Source organism: Bactrocera neohumeralis, chromosome 6 (genome assembly GCF_024586455.1).
Source record: "Bactrocera neohumeralis isolate Rockhampton chromosome 6, APGP_CSIRO_Bneo_wtdbg2-racon-allhic-juicebox.fasta_v2, whole genome shotgun sequence".
In the NCBI taxonomy this organism is placed as follows: Eukaryota; Metazoa; Arthropoda; class Insecta; order Diptera; family Tephritidae; genus Bactrocera; species Bactrocera neohumeralis.
In genome coordinates this window covers 6,064,086-6,083,988 of record NC_065923.1, presented here as the reverse complement: position 1 = coordinate 6,083,988, position 19,903 = coordinate 6,064,086, and the positions used below count along the sequence as shown (strand labels likewise).

Below are 19,903 nucleotides of genomic sequence, written 5' to 3'. Positions count from 1 at the left end.
TATCAAAAATGCCGATATGGAATCACCATAGCATATATATGTAGCTGAAATACAAACTGAACAGTTAAAATCAAGTTTATGTATGGAAAACTATTTCATTTGACAAGATATTTCCACGAAATTTTGTATGATTTTCAGTCTAAAACAATGCTTCAGAATAAAAATTGTAGATCGAAGCACTATAGCACTTGTGAAGGGTATAAATGTCAGAGACCCTATAAAATATAGTATTTACAATCAGCGTGGCGAGCTGAGTCGATTAGTCGAGCTGACTAGCCTTTCATTTTTTGAGGCATCGATCTGAAATAGCATTAGCATTTAGCTGTATAGGGTATTATGGCCGAAATTGAAGGTTTTGTTATTATAATTTATAATGTTACAATTGAATTTAAATTGTGAAATATCTTTTTCTAAGTTTTTTAATGGCTATTCTTTCATTTTGTTTTACTGTATATACTTTTTAATATTAATTTATTTAGTTCCCATCAATTGTAATTTACATTTAATTTACTTTCATTTTTTCGCGTTATTTCTCGATTCGTTCTAATTTATGCAGACTTCACCGTTTCCACGCTGAGTGGTTTTCATAATTTCTTAACTTTCGCAATTTATCTTCTTTTTCTTACTGCTTCGTACTGTCGATTCGCTTCGTTTTTCTTTTATTTTTGCGCTCTGATGCAGCACTGTTGTTTCAGGTTTTATTCTCGTCTCTCTGACTTGTAGCCATCAGCAACATTTTATCTTGTGTGATTTTTTATTGTAAGTTCTTGTTTGCGTGATATCAAACCGGTTTACCTTGCAAAGTCAACTTCGTTCTCCTGCGCTTGTATTTGTGCTAATGCAGAACTCTTTTGTGCAACATGCAGCTGCTGGAATTTGTTGCCAATTGTTAGTGCTACTACTACTAAGATACTTGCGATTCTAAAAATTGAATCTTAATACTTTTCACATATTTGTACTGTTTCTAAAAGACTAGCTGAGCATAATATGCATAATATTTTATATCCAACAAAATCTGATCTGTTAGAGCTGAGCATAATATTTCAAAAACGAAATAATAAGATAAAATAGTTTTATTACCATTATTATCACCGTGAATATTTGTATGTATGTATAGTATGTACCTTGACTTATCCCTTCAGCTTAATCCCGTAGCCTTTCAAATGATTTTCTCATCTTAATAAATGTCTATGTATTGCTACAAGTCTCCAAAGGCAGTGCGGTAAGTTTACAAACTATTACATCTTTTAACATGCAGATTTACCACGTTTGTGTACATACATACATATGTATATATGTACAAATGTGTGTATAGAAAGTTTTTAATTAAAAGTTGCGTATACGCCGTGTTGCCAGGCTTCCTTTCGCTACAAGCATATATCCTGCAATCTGCTGGCAAGGTGTGGAAAATTTGCTGCAAATTGAGTGCAAAGCACCGCTAGGTGGGAAATGCCATGCTATTTTTCTTTGTGCGCTTTCTCTGCAACTTCTCGGTCTCCGACTTGCGGTATTTAATTACTTTTGGCGGTACGAATGTAGTAGGTAAAACGGAAATGCCACCAAAACTTTATAACCGTGTTAGCTGTTTTCGTTTGAATAACTATTTTGTTGTTGTGTTTTTATTTTTGCTTTTGTGCGCTAGAACTAATTTACTGATAGCCGATATTTACATTGGTTTTCAAGTAATTTTCCCCTTTTCGAAACTTAACGAACTTCTATGATGATACAAGTGTGTTTTTACGATTATGAGGTTGCCACTTATTTATAGAGGTTTGTTTTGTTTTTGCATACAATTGCTCATGTACGCATTACTACTGATGTTTTTATCTATTTCTTTCATTCAATTGCCACGACCGCCAAAGTTTTGTTTTGTTTTATTTTCTTGCACCCGAGTGTTGGTGAGTGAGTACCCACATACTTATGTATATATCTATTGGCGTAAAAGTAGCAAAGGCCATGTACAATCGTAGTATGTAAGAGGCGAACTTCGTCGCAAACGAAGGGAGAATTTGTAGGTTCTCAATTTAGTACACATCTGTTGGTGGGAGAGCCTCTTCTGAGGTTCGTGTTCTAAAAGGTATATTTGTGCATGTGCATGTGTGCACCAATTTTGTGACGCTTGGCATTTTTATTTGAGAAAGCAAGAGCATTTTATGATAACAAAATCTATAAAACGAAAATCAAGAAATTTAAATTGCATATTTGCATACACAGATCTTTATACTTACATATATTGTACATAAGTATTATCGGTTCAAGGAGATTCAAAATATGGAATCAAATTAAATTATTGTAAACGATATGCATTTTCGTTTATTATTTTTTTTTTTGCAAATGAATGTATGTATATGAATATTAATATACATTATTTTGTATAAATTGAATATAATTAGTCAATTATTATTCATTGATTCACATTTAATTGCATTAAACGGTGTATTTATTCGCCTTTCATCGGTGCATAATTCGAAATAACTGGCAAACTTCTTATACAACGTTTGCATAGATAATTTAGCAATATAAAAAAAATTGAGTTCGTGCAACACCGCTAATGAGTTGTGAAATGTATAAATTTATTTATATAAAAAAAAAAATTTTAAAAAATTTTTTAATTAAAAAAAATTAAAAAATAAAATAAAATAATATTAAAAATAAAATTTTTTTTAAATATTAAAACAAAAAAATATTTAAAAAAAAAAATTTTTAATATTAAAAAAAATTAAAAAAATTAAATTTACTCTAAAGTATTTAAAACGCATTAACATTAATTTGCTTTTCGAGAGCAGTGTTCAAAAACTTATAAATGTGCGAATATGTATATTTAGTATTTCTTTCTTCGTTTTCCGCTTTGTTGTTGACTTTCTTAGTATCTGACGTATAAACATACATAATTTGTGCCGATTGTTGATTTACCACAACAATATCACAACCACATAAATACATACAGACATAAGTACATTCATACAAGTGTCTGCTATATTATCATGCTCTTTGCAGTATATTGCACTTACACACTGTTTTTTTACTCACTATTAATATTATTTGCGCCTATTAATATTGCTTCCATTATTATTATAATTATTAGTAGCGGCTGTGTTTTTTTGTTTCAATTTCTCCAATTATTTGCACCTTCATACTCGTATGACTCCTCCCCTCGCCCAGCACCCGTCATGCACCTAACCACCATCATTTGCCTTTTTAGTACACTCGCTCGCTCTCGAGCTCCCCAAAACACATTTTTACGCTCTCATCGGCATAAGCTCGCGCACCCGCTGCTGCTCTCGCCACATGCACTCCGTGTACTCGTTACTGGCTCGCAGTGTCCCTGCTTACTCAATCATATGCTTTTTGCCGCCGCCAATTACTCTGGCGCCGTATTTAGTTAGTCAGCAAGCGTGAAACCTCCAAGTTTGTGTTTTGGGGCAAACGGTCAATAGAAACGAGAAAAAAGTATAAAAAAAGGAATAACATCGAACAAATCGAGCGAAAGTACTTTTGAAGTGAGACATTTAAAATAAAAAATATTTGTAACTAAATTAGAAAAACAACAATAAAAGATAGTTTGAGGTTATCAAATATGCATGTGAGACAGTGAAGAGCTGAGAAGTGCGTGTGTGTACGTGTTAGTTAATCAGCTGATTTTTCGCTGCTGGCGCACTGGTTAGTAGAAAAAAAAACTCTACAAAACAAGCTGGCAAACACAATTTTCAGTTTTTTTTTATTTTGAGCCAAAGCCAGCTTCAGTCGTCTTTAAAAATTGATTTTGCATCATATTTAAAAAATTTTACTAGCTTACGGCTGGCACTGTAGTGGCCTTTGCGTGAAAATACTTCACACTCATACTTGTAACAATCAAAGAGTAAATAGTTCGTGTGTACGTGAGTATGCCAACTTTTTCGCCATATCAACCGTCTGCCGTCTGCCATATTGCTCAGACAAAGCACAAAATACTTATTCGAGTGCAAAATAATAAAGCTAAATTGTATGGAATTATTAGAGAAACACCAACAAAAAAGGAGAAACAAACGTGCCTATTCAAATAAGTAAAAATATGTGGAATTATCAATATGTTCCGCTGATTAATGCCAACAATAAAACAAAGAGCAAGTGTTTCTATACAATCCCACAGATATTTGGGTATATGTATGTACATATGTATATGCGAGAAACAATTAAATATTACATTTTTGCTGTGTGGTGTGGTGGGCTTAAAAGCCGTTCAACCAGTTTTAAATATGTTAAAAAAATATATACTTCGTGGAAATACGTTCATACATACAGGCGTACATATGGACGTAATGCAATTAGAGCAGTAAATATGCTAACACTTTAGTCTACTGTGTTATTGATTTTTAAGTGTACAAAACGTTTTTGGCTGCCTGCTGGACTGAAATATTTTTATATACATACATACATATACATATGTACTTACAAATATGCATATACATACATATGTATGTGTATGTGTGTGCCGTATATCCATATGTTTTCTATGCAATCGTCGTGTATTATTATTGTGATTTTTCAATTTTTGTTAGTCTCATTGTGCGGCAGTCACTGCAGTTTTTTACTGTGATTTTTGCAAACGTTTCAAGCGCATACATACGTACATACATACTTTTGTGTCAAGTGCGAGTATTATACAGAATATGATAAGTGCATAAGTACACAACCATAAATATTAAATGTGACTAGAGGCAATGAGTAGTTTTCTACAACAAATATACATATATTTATAAGAATGAAACCCCACACCATACAGTTGCTTTGAAAAAAAAACTATAAATATACATAAAAACATATATGTTTAGTATGATGTGAATATGTGAAATTTGAACCGATACAAATTCAGAGAAAACAAACAAAACTTTGAAATAGTTTTTGTTTAGTAAATGCATCACCTATATATATTTTAACTGAAACCGTTTTACTTACACAAATATATTTTATTTTTGTACTGCAACTTCATATCCGCCAAAATGGTTTCTTGCCATTGAACAAAATTAAAACTGTATTTGTTTTACTTTTGGAAATCCAGTGACATAACTATTTTTAGGCTGACTTACAAACCTGTTGTCATATCTTAAATCTCGAAATTTTGCCTCAACATATACTTGACGGGTCGTTAAGAAACCTTCTCCGTTCTAACCAAAATTGGGAGTATTTAGTCTCTCGTCTAGGCACCTTAGAAATGTTGGCTTGGTTCTTGAATCCGCCAATGAGTCAGATGTGCTAATAATCCTCTTCTCTAGAATATTTATTTATTTTATTTTTTCAATATATAATATACAAACATGCACGCATATACATATGTATGTATATCAGAAATGTATATAACACTTCTTAAAACCTCAAATCCCTTTTTCCACTTCCAGGTCGATGGGCATTTTACTGCCACCCGTCTCACAAGTGACCAACACACGCATCAATTTAACGCAACATCATCGCAATCGCAGCCTGGACAGCGCCTTGCAGCGCATACCGGAGGTGAGTACATAACAAACAAAGCAAATAACATTAAAAACAATGAAAAAAAAAAAACATAAAATGCCAAAAATGATTACATCGACGGTTGAATGAACATGAACCTGCCACACAGGAAACATTCGAAACCCTGCGTAGGCGCTCGTGACACGCAAGCAGTTTATGCCAGCACATTATACTTCTAAGCCTAGGGCAAAGGCAAAATGGGTGAACTTAATGACAAAAACTTGAAAAAAAAACTGAAAAGAAATTGAATCTATAAAAGAAATTATTTTTGCCGTTATTTTAGCCTTGTCTAGAAATGTGAATGCATTACTGTCACTTGGCAAATTGACGGAATAGATTTGAGATTCTACAAAACCGAAGTTCTATGCGAAATTTAGAAAAACTGGTTAATAATGACAGAATGGAAATTTTTGCAAAGCAATATTTGGTATGTTCGAGATGACTGTTGTGTATACATACACTCATACATATGCACATACATATGTATGTATGTACATATGTAGCAGAGTCAGTTTTTGAATTATGGTTTGTTATATTTTGCATTTTGTTTGCTACAATAAACTTGTACGGCTTCGTGTTGTGCTTATGCTTCTCGCTTTCGGTTCATAAAGGGTGTCCCAAACTTAGCGCAAGACTTAAATTTGCCGCCATTTATGTAGTAAAGTATTGACAGCCCTAAAAAAAACGACAGGTGACAGTTTCTTCTTCTTTATTGGCGTAGACAACGCTTACGCGGTTATCAGCTGACAGTTTAGGCCTCGTCAAAATTTGTTTATACTATACAAATTCGCACAAACTACAAGTTTTATTCTTTTGCACTGCAAAAATTCCATATTGTTATCTATGGCAAAATTGTCTTTTGTTTATTTAACAAAACCGGTGAATAGAAATTACGAAAGTGATTAGTAATCATACACCCACTTATTGACATAACAAATTGTACTTTCCCTGAGAAGGTCTACGTAAAAGTGATATATTAACATTATCATTAACGGTACTTAGAAATGTAGCTCTAGAGTCTTGTAGCGTCTTATCGGAATCTCCTCACAAATAGAACTCCATATTCACTTATATATACATTTATAGCATTCTATTCTAGTTTATTCTTAGTCATTTAATGTGTCACAAAAATTGTGGGCCATTAATTTTATCGCACAACCGCAGTAATTACGAAATTCCCTTTCTATCTATCGACAGGTTGAAGTCTCATCGCCCAATTCGGAGAGCGAGAATACATTCTGCACACCATCCATTCTGGGCACTACTATGTGCTCGAAAATCGTCACGACTGCAGCCAATGTAACAGCCGCCCTCACAACCACCACAACACCAGCGCTGACGTCATCATTAACACCTTCGCCGCCATCCTCGTTATCGGCTACGCCAGCTAGAGTGTCGACCATAACAGGTGGTTTAATGGACTCAGTGTCTGCTGCCCCAATTGCAGCTATGACCACAGAGCCCACAGCCAACAACAGCATAAGCATTAACAACATCGGCAGCGGCGTGAGCAACAGTACTATTGGTATTGGTGGTGGTGGGGCCGTTGCGATTGGTAAGTCCAGTTAACTTTTATACTTTGTTCAAGTCTCATTAGCGTGTTTATTTTGCAATTATTTCGATGTTATTTATTTTTCCTGCAGTCGAGTCCTGCCCAACGTTACGCATTCGTCCTAAATCGAGTGAGGCCACGACACGTTGTGGAGTGGTGCCGCTTGCCGGTGCGGCATCGTGCAGTAATCACAGCAACAACACCAGCAGCAACAATAGTAACGGCAGCAGTAGTAGCAGTAAAAAGCGTGAAGACCTCACCAGTCTCGGATCCGATGATTCAGGTGGGTAATATCTTTGGATAAAGTGTGTTCGTATATACATAGTTACAAGAAAATGGCAATCTGCTTTCAAAAAACATCATTCTTGTTGTCTCTTAGGAGTATAGATAAGTCTTCTTTCATTAAAGTAAACTTTTTGTCGGTTTTATTGTTATTATAATAATTTTACATTTGTTTGGAAAACAGTTGCACACACTTGTACCAAAACTCACAATTCTACAAACTTTCTGTCAAACAAAAGTGTACAAACATATTTTTAATTTTCTCGCACAAAAAAAAAAACAGGCATAATTTGTGGTTCCGATTCGGATCAAATTTCTCTCAATCGCATACGTCACTCACACGAATCGCTAGACTCGGGTGAAATGGACGCCGAGGAGGAATGCATTGACATGCTCGAAACAACTTCTATGGATGAGGAATATGGTATGCTACAATCGGACTTGATATTTTACCCATCCGGTGAAACAGACTGTCGAACGCTACGTCCATCACGCAAGCAGAAACAACTTCAACAACAACAAAACAAACACCTGCGCAGCGCCACTACCGATGCGGATGTTATGGGCGCCACTGAAGATGATAGTGACGCAGACATTGACGTCAAAGCAGCAGCACAGCTGTCGGAACGTATGCGCTATCGCGAATTGAACATGTCACAGGCAGCGTTGAATTTGGAACGTGCGAACAATGATACACCTACCACTCTTAATGTCGATGTGGACACACCCACGGCTGATACAGTGGATGCGGCCACACCAGTAACGATACAGCCGAACCCACTATTAACTTCGACGAGCTCTACGAGTGGCGCTTTAACAACACAACCCACACAGTCAGCGAAGACACAGAAAATCGCAGATGCGGCAGGGGCTGGCGCTGCTGCTGAACCACAGAAAAAGAGCTTCTTTGGTGCAACTAAGAATGCTTTCTTCCGTACCGCACAAAGCATCAGAGATAATCACGACAAAAAGAATGCAGCAAAGAATAAGAGCGATGAAAACACTGGCAACGCGGGTGCCAGCACAGCTCCGGACCAAGTGAAATCTCCCACAGATATATCGAAGAAGAAAGAGTTCTTTAGCCTGATCACATCGAATTCGATAAAGAAAGCTGCCGCCGCGGCAGCTGCAGCTGCGGCTGCTGCCACTTCTGCGCAACCATCTGCTTCCAATACGCCAGCCGCCACTCCATCAGCCGATTCAACGCCAGTTGAGCCGAAATATCCAAAGTTTCCATCTTTAGTGTCTTCCGCGATAGAAAGTGTGGAGAAGAAAGCTTGTGCTGCTACAGAAGGTACGGAGAGAACACTTAATCTCCCCCTGCCGGGTCTCGGTGCTTCCTCTTTGTCAACCTCTATTGCCAAATCGGCTTCCATCTCTTCGTTAAACAAATTAAAAGTTCCAGGTGTGGTAAAATGCTTCATCAAGGAGCGTCCGACCAACAACGAGCAATTGCAAAAGACTGAAAAAGGCCCCAGTGGACTGCTAAGATTCTTCGAATCTCCCGTCTTCAACATACACTTTGCTATACACTATCTATTCTATTCGAAAGAACCGGGTGTGCTCAGCTTTATTGGTAATAAGATATTCAGTTTCCCGGACCAAGAGGTAGACCTCTATATGCCACAGCTAATTGTCATGTACATACAAATGGATGAATTGGCCGAAGTGCTCGATCCTTATTTGACAATACGTTGTCGCAAGTCGGTGGACTTCTCATTGAAATGCCTCTGGCTACTTGAATCCTACAATTATCAATTCGACTCACTAGGCAATGGATCACGAAAATCGCAACTAGCCCTCATGAAGGAAATCTATTCGAAGAAAGAACGTAAAGTATTGAGTAAATCGGACGCTAAGGAGCTGCCGCCAGCAGCAGGCGGTGCTGTGGCTGCCGCAGCCGTTTCACCGTTGACAAAAAAGACACACCATCGTTCGCAATCTGACGCCACACTACTGTTGAGTGATTCACGACGCCACCCCTCATCCATCGCACTAAGCATATCAAATCGCCACTACCAACAGCCGCCATACACAACGCAAACTCTGCCGCTGATATCGCCCAAGTTGTGTTTAGGTGACTTGACCTCTGGGCGAGCCTTCGACAATGGTTGCACCTGCTTCGATAGCGTACGCGGCCAGGTGAGTGCTGTCACATTTTCCATGTTCCATTTTATGGATTTTATTTAATAAAATTAATTTTTTCGCTTCTCAGGTTAATGGCCTGCTTGGCCAAAAAACCGTGTGCTCATGCAACGCGCCTAAAACTGCCCCGGAGAAAGAGTTCATGAAAGCTCTGATAAATGTTGGGAAAAATATCACATCGCTGCCGTCCAAGGCGGAGAAAACCTCAGCGCTACGCATGTTTTTGAACCTGATTAATAAGAATCTGCCGGCTCGCGTTTGGCTTCCGGTATTTTCCGACATTCCACATCATGTGGTGCGCATAACAGAGGAAAAGACTGCGGTGCTCAACTCCAAAGATAAGACGCCGTACATAATTTACGTCGAGGTGGTCGAGGTGCCCGATATTTATTCATCCCCTCTCATACCGAAGATGATGCCATCACTGCGACATACGAAAAGCGAGGAGCACTTGGAAGGCGCCTGCAGCCATCACCATCAAATTCATCAGCACAATCACGGCCACAACCATGTGAGTTGTAGTCGCACATCGAGTTGTAGCTCACATGGTGGCGCTGCCATTAGCTCAAACTCCGGCTCCAGTTGTCGTCGTAAAAAGGAGAAACTGCTCTCCGAATCATCGTCCGTGGCATCGGATGCCCAGACTTCAACAGCTGCTAACGGCGATGGTGCACATGTATGCAACGCCCAGGCAATAGGTCTCTCTCTCGGTGGCCTGCATTTAACCGAAGACGATGTGTGGTCGCAGGAGGACGACGAGATAACGGCACAATATATGCATATGCGAAAATTAAGCGAACGAGATGCGGTCTCTCAAATGTCACTAGACTCCTGTGACTCAAGGGATCAAGGTATGTTTGCGATAATATTGTTTCATATTATGCCTCTGGGAATAGAAATATCTTAAACTAATTGCACACAATTTTCAGGCATTCCTGTTCTTTTCAATATCGGCGATGTGCGCACCCGCCACTGCAATAACTTAACCTGCGAAAACACAAAATCATTCAACAATGATCCAGAAGATCCCTCAGCGGCAGCTTTGAAGGTATGTACTTTATAAAAAATTACTCAAAGTGCAAATAAATGATTTTAATTAAATCGCAGGAGCCCTGGCATGAAAAGGAGCAACAGATACGCGAATCATCGCCCTACGGCCATTTGTCCAATTGGCGCCTGCTCTCGGTAATTGTTAAATGTGGCGACGATTTGCGGCAGGAGCTCATGGCTACGCAACTTTTACAGGTTTGTAAACCACTTCAGCCCAAACATTCCTAACACTTCCATTTCTAATGCTGATTTTCTCTTCGTTTTAGATGTTCAAAATCATTTGGCAAGAGGAAAATGTCGATCTCTGGGTGCGACCGTACAAAATTGTTTGCTTATCCAGCGACAGCGGTCTGATTGAGCCAATCCTGAACACGGTGTCACTGCATCAAATCAAAAAGAATTCTAATAAATCGTTACGCGATTATTTCATCGACGAGTATGGCTCAGCAGATGGCGAACTGTTCCGTGCGGCACAAAAGAATTTCGTGCAAAGTTGTGCTGCTTACTGTTTGATATCGTATTTGCTGCAAGTGAAGGATCGGTATGTGATTAGTTAAAGTATTTTTTACAAAACAGAAACAAATTAATGAATTTTTTTTATAAATTAGGCACAATGGTAACATTTTACTACATTCAGACGGTCACATCATACATATAGACTTTGGATTCATACTGAGCATATCGCCGAAAAATTTGGGTAAGAAAACGATAAATAAATTAATAATATGTATTTGTAGCAGTTAGTTGTAATGCACACCAGTGTCCATCCACACTGACCCTTAAGACCCCTTTTGATATTTATTTTTCAAGTATAGCATTCGAAAAACTCAATTATGTATTAAGTTTCTTGTTTTATTTTTTTTTTTTTTAATTTTTGTTGCTTTTACCACTTTCAGGTTTTGAGCAATCTCCATTTAAACTGACACCCGAATTCGTTGACGTCATGGGCGGTACGAATTCAGACCTGTGGAAGGAGTTCAATCACTTATTGCTTGTTGGCATGATGACTGCGCGCAAGCACATGGATCGAATCATAAATTTTGTGGAAATAATGCGTAGCAGTAAGTTCGAGTGTACACTCCGCATTAAGAAAGGGCAACTAGTAATTGTACATCTTCTACTTTATTTCAGATGCACAATTGCCGTGCTTCAAAAACGGTTGCTCCGGCACCGTACAGAATCTCCGAAAACGTTTCCACATGAATTTGACCGAACAGGAAATGGAGCGCAAAGTAGAGCAACTCGTACAGGACTCACTCAAGAGCCTCTCCACAAAGTTATACGATGGCTATCAATACTATACGAATGGCATATTGTGAGAAAGGTTTTTCATGAAAATTTAAAGCGAGACTTACATGAAACACCATACGCTTACTGCTGCGTAAGCCGAATTGCAGTTGAAACATATGAAAACTTACATACAAACAAATACATAAATGTCAAGTGAGCGAATGAATAGTACATGGCGCTGGGCAGCGTTGACCACAGCGGCCAAGCCGTCGCAGTTGTATTGGGCAGCAGTGGCTGCCTTTCACCATTGTTTTGTATGTATTACTTATGTGTATTTTGTGTTGATAGTTTTTATAAAGGAAAAAAGAAATCAAAACAAGAATGTGTCGTTGCGACTGACAAATTAACTGACTGATTGACTGACTGTAGTTTTGTTAGAAAATGTGAATGCAAACAAGAAGAATACTAGTGCTATTACATGCGTCACCCCGTGGGATAAAGCAATGCTTTGCGAATTTTCAGCACCGAAAGTTTCTTCTTCACTAATGTATACTGTATACCTTCCTTTTTTGTATATATTTATATGCAAATATAGTAAATATTTCTAAAATCTACATACATTAAAATAATATAGTTATTAGTTGTTAGTGTACTATGTTTATATGGATATTGTTGTGTGTTGCTTAAAACAATAATAGTGCGAGTAATATGTGTAAATACACTTGAATAAATTTTAAAGCGCTGAACAGCGCGCACAATGGCATATTTTGAACGAAAACGAAAAAAACATGTGTTAACCACATTCAATGCGGCTGAGTTGGCGGGCGATGAAATGTTAAAGAAATCATCAATACATTTGAATACATTTCCATGTAAAATATATGAATTTGTACTTTTACTTTTACTTACAAATCTAGGCTTTTTCGGAATAGTACAGACCATAATTAAAGCATAAGTTTGGACATTTATTTTTCGTGGTTTCAAATAGAGTATTAAAAAGTTTCGTTTTAGCGAAGGAACAGTTTGAAAGGCGCAATTTTTATTTTATTTATTTTTTTTCTAACCTTAAAGAAAATTATTTTCAGACATATACTTTACTTAAGAAATGAACAGTTATTTATTAGCAAAGCGGTTGCTGGTATAAAAGTTCACGACATCTAGCTTTCATACATTTTTATGCGTTTTAGTAGCGCAACTACAAGCCGAGGTAAACTCTAAGCCAGAGAACAATTATGAGTTTCCTGAATATGCGTGAAAAATTAAAAATTAAAAAAACGCTTGGTATACATTATATATTCGTTATAGGCGATGCATGTAGCAAGAAATTGCATATTATTAATTATATTTTTTTAACGAAGTTTAATGGTTTAAAATCGCGGGTCGGATATTTATTTCCTTATGCATTTGTATGTGAATAGTATTTATTTTTGATTTTAATTATTCAAAATTGATATCTGCCAGCATTCACGTTTCACAACGCCACACGTACGTATGTATTTATGTATTTTATATTAAAATGTATATTAAAAAGTATGCGCTTTAATATACATACATATACATATATAGTATGAATACCAAAATGGGATAATATTTGTTTTAAAAAGATCGAAAATGTCTTAGGAAATAAAAAAGTAAATGTGTTTATTACCGCCTTATGTATGTACATACGTACATTCGTTATAATTTTACATACGAAAAAATGTGACATACACATAACTGTACATATTTACGAATAAATATTCCAACATATGTGCCGCTGGTTTTTACTGCTCTAATGTCTACTTTTTTATGAGATAAAGCAAACTTTCTGTACATATACACTTTATAGCTTAGAAATATGTATGCGTTTAATGAATAATAATAATAGTAACTAAACTAAGAGAATTTAGTAATAAATAGCTAAAATATTCAATATAATATATTCAAAGAACATTTGAAACAGTTTCAAAACTGTATGCACACTTTTAAACTCATAGTATTCAATTACTCGAAGCTTGTAAGCAGGAGCAAGGAGCGCGCTTAAAGTGCCAGCAAGTAAACAAGAAAGCAAAAATAACAAAAAAACTCTAAATGGAATTAAACCGAACTAAAATGAAATAGCAGTAACGTAAAACGGAAAAACAGTTTGTATGTGACGTTTAACGGTGCAATCTTAGACTATTTAATGTATTGAAAACTAAGTACTAAATGTTTGTAATTATTACTGGAGATAACAACTTTTTCCTACATCTTAAAAAAGCATGAAAAATATAATTTATAAAATCGTTTGCCACGAATTAGTATAATAAGCAGTCTTATAAATTCGAACCATATTTAAAAGCAAAAAGTAATATATACATATATGAATAAGTGAAATCTTTGTAAAAATTTCCATTGAAAATCATACTTCTTCGACATTGAAAACAATCAAAATAAAAACGTTAAGGATATACGCGTACGACCAACGTAACATATAACACATACATAAACACACACACACTTGCATACGTTCATAAGTAAATAGAAAGCAACTCTTGCAACTGTAAAAAGTGCACTATTTTCTCCTACGATTCTTCTTTTAACTTCCTTCAACGTTTAACAATACCGTTATTAATTAAAGGAGATGTGAATATTTTATATTTAATTATACTTGTAAGACGTAACCATATGAATGTATATAATAATTAATAATAATTTGCTAAGCCTTCAATATACATACATATGTACCTATGTACACCAGTATAATATTATATAATAAATGTATACAATTTGCCTAATATTATAAAATATGAATGAAACGCCAATAATACATACATACATGCATAGTTATAACATAAATATTTACTTACGATTGTACGAATTGAATTTTTGAGCATAAAAGAAAATCGCCTATAAAATAAAACGCATCGTAACTTTGCAATTCATTCAACAAAAAAAGCGAAATAAAATAAATTGAAATTTTTTATAAACACACACATATTTGAGTTTGTTCTCTTCGTTTGTTGTTATTTTTAATTTTGTTTTTGTATAAATATTTCATTTTAAGGAATGGAGCTGCACATCAACTGTTAAGGACCTAATGAAAAAAATTCTTAGTTCACAAGAGCATTAAACTTTCTTTAAATTATCATTTCAATTCAGTTTCTTCAACTTCTAGAAAATAGTTCTCACACATTATGTTTGAAAACTTTAAAATAAATGAATTAAAACAAGTTGACGTTTTTCGGGAATATTATTTATTATTATTTCAGCTATTGTTTTTTATTTCAACATTTATGTAAAGCAGTAAACAACATATTTTTGTTTCCAAAACTTGATTTATTGATATCTGCTCTGCTCTTACTCCACAATTTTTGCCTTCTGCAACATTTGTCTTGGCGACATGTTGCCAGCAACATTATCTTCAATAATTGCAACATCTCTGATTGCACAATTCTTTGCTACTGTGCTACGCCCAAACCTTCGCCGCACTACATTATGTATAGCCTACTTTTAGGCGCATATAAATGAAATAAAGTTTATTGGTTTTGTTTTATTTATTTAAAATATTAGTAAAAATACTAAATCGAAAAGTTCTTGGTTGTGTAAATACAAAGTGTTGTTGGCGCTTATTGTTGCTAGGCAGCGAGTTATATACAATATAAAATATTAGTATATGTATGTATAAATGGATAAATGGATGCTAGTACATATGTTTGAGAGTGTGTTGACAGCTATAAAGCGCATGTATGTATGAAATTAATTGTTAACTCTATGGGGAAATGAAAAATGTGTTTGAGTATTGCCGTTGAAAAGCAGATAAACATAGATAAGCAATTAAAAAACAAACAAAAATAAATAAATTAATGCCGCAAATGAAGTTAAATAAACTATATGCATAAATGAGCAAGCGATTATCTAAGTGTGTTAGTACGCTATAAGCTTAAGTACCTTCATGCAAAAATTAAAAATAAATACAAATGCATTAGACACCAATAGTATGGCGATTTAAAATAATTGAACTTTGATTTTCATTATAAACCTCACGGTATAGCCTTTGATTTGATTTTTTTACTTAATCAATTTTATTTTATGCGAAAAATAATACATTTTCAGTTGTGGACAATATTTTATAAAAGAATAGAAAAGTATTTAGAGCTAGAACAACTAAATTATATTATTTTTGTTGAAAATTTTTTTTATTCTAACTCATTTGCATATGTAAATAGTATATCCAGCAACAGAAAATTAAGGTAAAGTTTTATTAAACAAAAATTCTTACTTGATTTTACAGCAGGAAAAGTATCGTTTAGTCTGAAAACACTTTCAGCTAGTCGGAAAATACATTTTTCTTTTAAATGGTGCTTTAGAAAATAAAATTTGTAGGAAGGAGACATTTTAAGGGACACACCTAGTGTCCCCAGCGCAAAAAGAGGCGATTTTTGAGAATCGAAAGAAAAAACACCGTATTAAATGTTTTAAAATTTTTTAAGTATACATATTTATATATATTTGAAGAATATGCATACATTTGTAGAAGGAAAAAGTTAAATATTTTTCGAGTTACAAGCGATCTCCAAGGGCGCTAAAAAACTGCTGCCTTCTTTAGCCTTCTCCGTGGTTGAAACATAAAACAAAAATTATCCACGAGAAGATATTGTCCGTACAATGATCGCCGGTCGAAAAAAAACATCAAAAATTAATAAAATGACGGCGTTAAAAAAAAGTGGAATTTTACTCAAAATTTTGGTCATGTGGGACCTGCCGAAATTCGATTTTTGATCCGAACAAAGACTTGTAGGTCATTGTATGAAAAACTTTTTGCAGAACATGCAGAATTTTTTTAAAAATATTTTTTTTTTTTTACTTTTATATCAAAAAATTTTAAATTTCTTTACTCAATAAAATGTATCACACTTTCAGATTCAACAAAAAGCCATTTAGTTTAAAAAAGAGGAAACACCAGAGAATCGAAAAAATAAGGTAGCACTGAGCTCTTCTGGCTTTTTTGTTCCTTTTTTAATCCTTAAGTTACATTTCAGTTAATTTCGCATTTATTTAAATTTAAAAAACCATATTTAACAAAAGAAAACTAATTAACTGAACCACTCTTCCAAGTGCCAAACATTCATATTTGTAGCCAAAGGAAATATCTTATAAACATATAAGACCTTTATTCAAATAGCAATAATATATGTATATACATACATAGTACATCCAATTACATAATACATTCATTAAACGATAGTAAATCCAGTTAATTCAATCAATAATATTCATATACGCCACATACACACATACATACATACATAATCATTCGTAAATCCTTCAAAGGCTTCGCTCTTTTATAAATCTAATCACCTTTGCTTGCCTCCATCGTACTTGTCAAATCTTATCGCTAACCATCATCACTCGTCCATAACTACAACTAACCACCATACAATACAAACATACAAGCACTCATGCTATTCTACTCAATTCTCATATTTACTACTCATCTAATCATCAAATATCGAATATATGTCATACCAACAACACAAACTAAGTAAAGGATTCCGAACAAAAATAATATGATAAAACGAAAACATTTTTGACATTTTATACGATTTATAGTATGTATTAAGAAACGGGGAATTATTTTTTTGTCTTAGGTTAGGAACCAAATATTTTACAAACAAAAACAAAAAAAAAGAAACAAAAACAATACTCATAAATGCATTTTGGCGATGAGCTTTAGTTTTTATGCAATAGCAAGCAATGGCCAGCCACTGTGCGACCATTAGCATCCCGGTGTACAAGTACCGAAGGGTGTCTCATAAAATAAGGCTAAGCGCTTAGTGGATTGAAGTAAAAGCAACTATTTGGGTGCGTTGGAGTTTCATGAAAATTGTTGCCTTTAAGCTAATTTAAAATGTGTCCGAAAAAATATTTCACTGAAGCAATCGATATGAGCAACATTTTCAGTTTAACTTCTTATTTTTACATTTCTCACAGACGCTTTGTTTGGTTGTTTCGGTGCACAAATGTTACTTCAATGTACAAAAACAAATGATTGCGTGAAGAGACACCCTAATGTGCATAAAAAGGCTCTTGTGCGGCCCATGGATGACAAAGAAACTTTCAAATTTAAATAAAAATCAAATAATTGACGGAAATTGAAGGCGAGAGAAGTGGTACATGTGAATTGAATGTGGTTGAGTGAAGCTCCAAATTTAACTGTAATCTGTAAATATGTAATAGCAACATAAGATTTCATTATTAAATAATTACACGCATATATAGTATATAAAAATTATAAATATTATTAAATAAATTGAAATGGTATTAATGGTACAACTAATGCCGCTGGAGTTTTATTCGTAAGCGATTTAGTGCAATTATGCATGAGTACTTGAGAGACAAAGAACAGAACACTTCTTTTGAACAATTGGCAAATGCAATTCATCAAGCCGACACTTAGAACTTAAGCTAGCAATAAGTGCACTTACCGACTTTCGATGAAGTTTTTAGGTTGTGAACTGAGGGATAAGTACAAATTGGTGTGAGTGTTCTACTTTGCACGAGGCTCGAGTGCATTTCTAATATGAAGCTAAAAAGCTCTACTAAAAATCCATTAGGTATGTAAAGTTGACTTAAGCGTGCAGAATCCTGTATATTTAGGAAAAAATAAAGACCCACTCATGAAATGGAAGACGAACCGATGAAGTGCTTAGTATAAATCCAAAACACACAATCCAAGGAATCCGACAAGTTGATGGTTGGATGACTAATAAATTTAATTTTTATTGGTTTTTTATTGGTTTTTTATTGGTTATACATGCGTATATACTGTGATAATCATCAAAAGATCAAGCGAAAGTTAATGACTCGATAGAGCGACCATCACAACTTTAGCTACAAACATTTAACTGTAATAAACGTTTATGAATTAAAAATAGCGTTATCAAAAGAAAACAAGAAAAAACGTAAACTTCGTCTGCTCCGAAGCTATAATACCCTTCACAGGTATAAAAGCGTATAAAGAGATCTTTTCATAATTTTGATCGATCTGTTTGCATGACGCCCTAACATGTGTGCTACGAGTATAAGCTCCGATATGAAAAATATGTTCGCAGATTGTAGCATTGTCTTGGACAATAAACCATCTCCAAATAATATAGTTTTCTATTTTCCATGCAAGGACTTGATTTTCATCGACCAGTTTGTATAACAGTTACATATATGTATGACGATCCGATATCGGCGATTTTGAGAAATGAGCAGCATCTTGGAGAGAAAAGGACGTGTATAAAATTTTAGATTGATATCTCAAAAGTTAGAGACAAGTTCCCCTATAAACAGACATACAGATGGACATGGCTAAATCGACTCATCTCGTCAAGCGAATATTGGATAGGGTGTGCAGCTTCTTCTGGATGTTACAAGCTTCGTGGCAAACCTTCCGCAAAACCTTTCTCTCGAAAACTCGTAACGTCGACTCATCAGATGCGGTCATCGTCCATGCCTCTGCACCTTATAGCAGGAAGGGAATTATGGGAGACTTATGAGTTTGGTTTTTGTTTGTCGAGAGAGGAATTTACTTCTCAATTGCCTACTCAGTCCGAAGTAGCACCTGTTGTAAAGAGTTATTTTACGTTGGATTTCGAGGCTGTCATTGTTGTTGCTGTTAATGCTGGTTCAAAGATAGACGAAATTATCTATGACTTCGAAGTTATGACTGTCAACAGTGACGTCGGAGCTAAGTGACGAAGATGGTACCGTCTCTATTTAGTTCTGCAGCTAGAATCGGAGAATTGAGTCATGTGTAGAAGTTCACGCAAGTGAGAAAAGTTCTCTGAATGCCATTCACTTGGGAGTGGCCAGAAACAAACCTTTTACATATGGCTCAAGCAGCCCACGACTTCCGGTCTTAGAACAAATATCCTCTAGGTAGCCAAAGAACATCCGTTTGAAGGCGAGCCAAAGTGAGAAGGCGAACCATCCCTCCTCAGGGTTGTGCGCTCGTTACGTAAAAAACGTCCCCAATGAAAAGAAGGAAACAACCTCAGACGAGAGTCTCCCTGTTCAGGGCATAATAATTTTAAATACAAGCACTTGAAAGCACAATACTGAGCAATAGGATTTCCCTAAAAATGCCTTTTTCATATGAGCGATAGTCACGCCGATTGCCATTGGTCAACATTTCACACAAAGTCA

General features: G+C 35.2%; 1 protein-coding gene across 6 annotated transcripts in view; it reads left to right on the top strand.

Moving 5' to 3' along the window:
• LOC126763040 (phosphatidylinositol 4-kinase beta) overlaps window positions 1-16,067 on the top strand; it is a 146,653-nt gene extending 130,586 nt beyond the window's left edge. For 3 of the 6 annotated variants that reach the window (XM_050480208.1, XM_050480209.1, XM_050480210.1), the window contains exons 3-13: window positions 5,376-5,487; window positions 6,688-7,045; window positions 7,134-7,325; window positions 7,608-9,466; window positions 9,540-10,320; window positions 10,399-10,517; window positions 10,577-10,714; window positions 10,786-11,060; window positions 11,128-11,216; window positions 11,416-11,580; window positions 11,651-16,067. In XM_050480208.1, the coding sequence (XP_050336165.1) occupies window positions 5,376-5,487; window positions 6,688-7,045; window positions 7,134-7,325; window positions 7,608-9,466; window positions 9,540-10,320; window positions 10,399-10,517; window positions 10,577-10,714; window positions 10,786-11,060; window positions 11,128-11,216; window positions 11,416-11,580; window positions 11,651-11,838 (4,276 nt within the window). In that variant the 3' untranslated portion in view covers window positions 11,839-16,067. Of the gene's footprint in view, window positions 1-3,375; window positions 3,661-3,800; window positions 3,879-5,375; window positions 5,488-6,687; window positions 7,046-7,133; window positions 7,326-7,607; window positions 9,467-9,539; window positions 10,321-10,398; window positions 10,518-10,576; window positions 10,715-10,785; window positions 11,061-11,127; window positions 11,217-11,415; window positions 11,581-11,650 lie in introns of those variants that run through there. The other 3 variants (XM_050480212.1, XM_050480211.1, XM_050480213.1) reach the window with 3 other exon arrangements.
• Window positions 16,068-19,903: the final 3,836 nt, after the last annotated feature.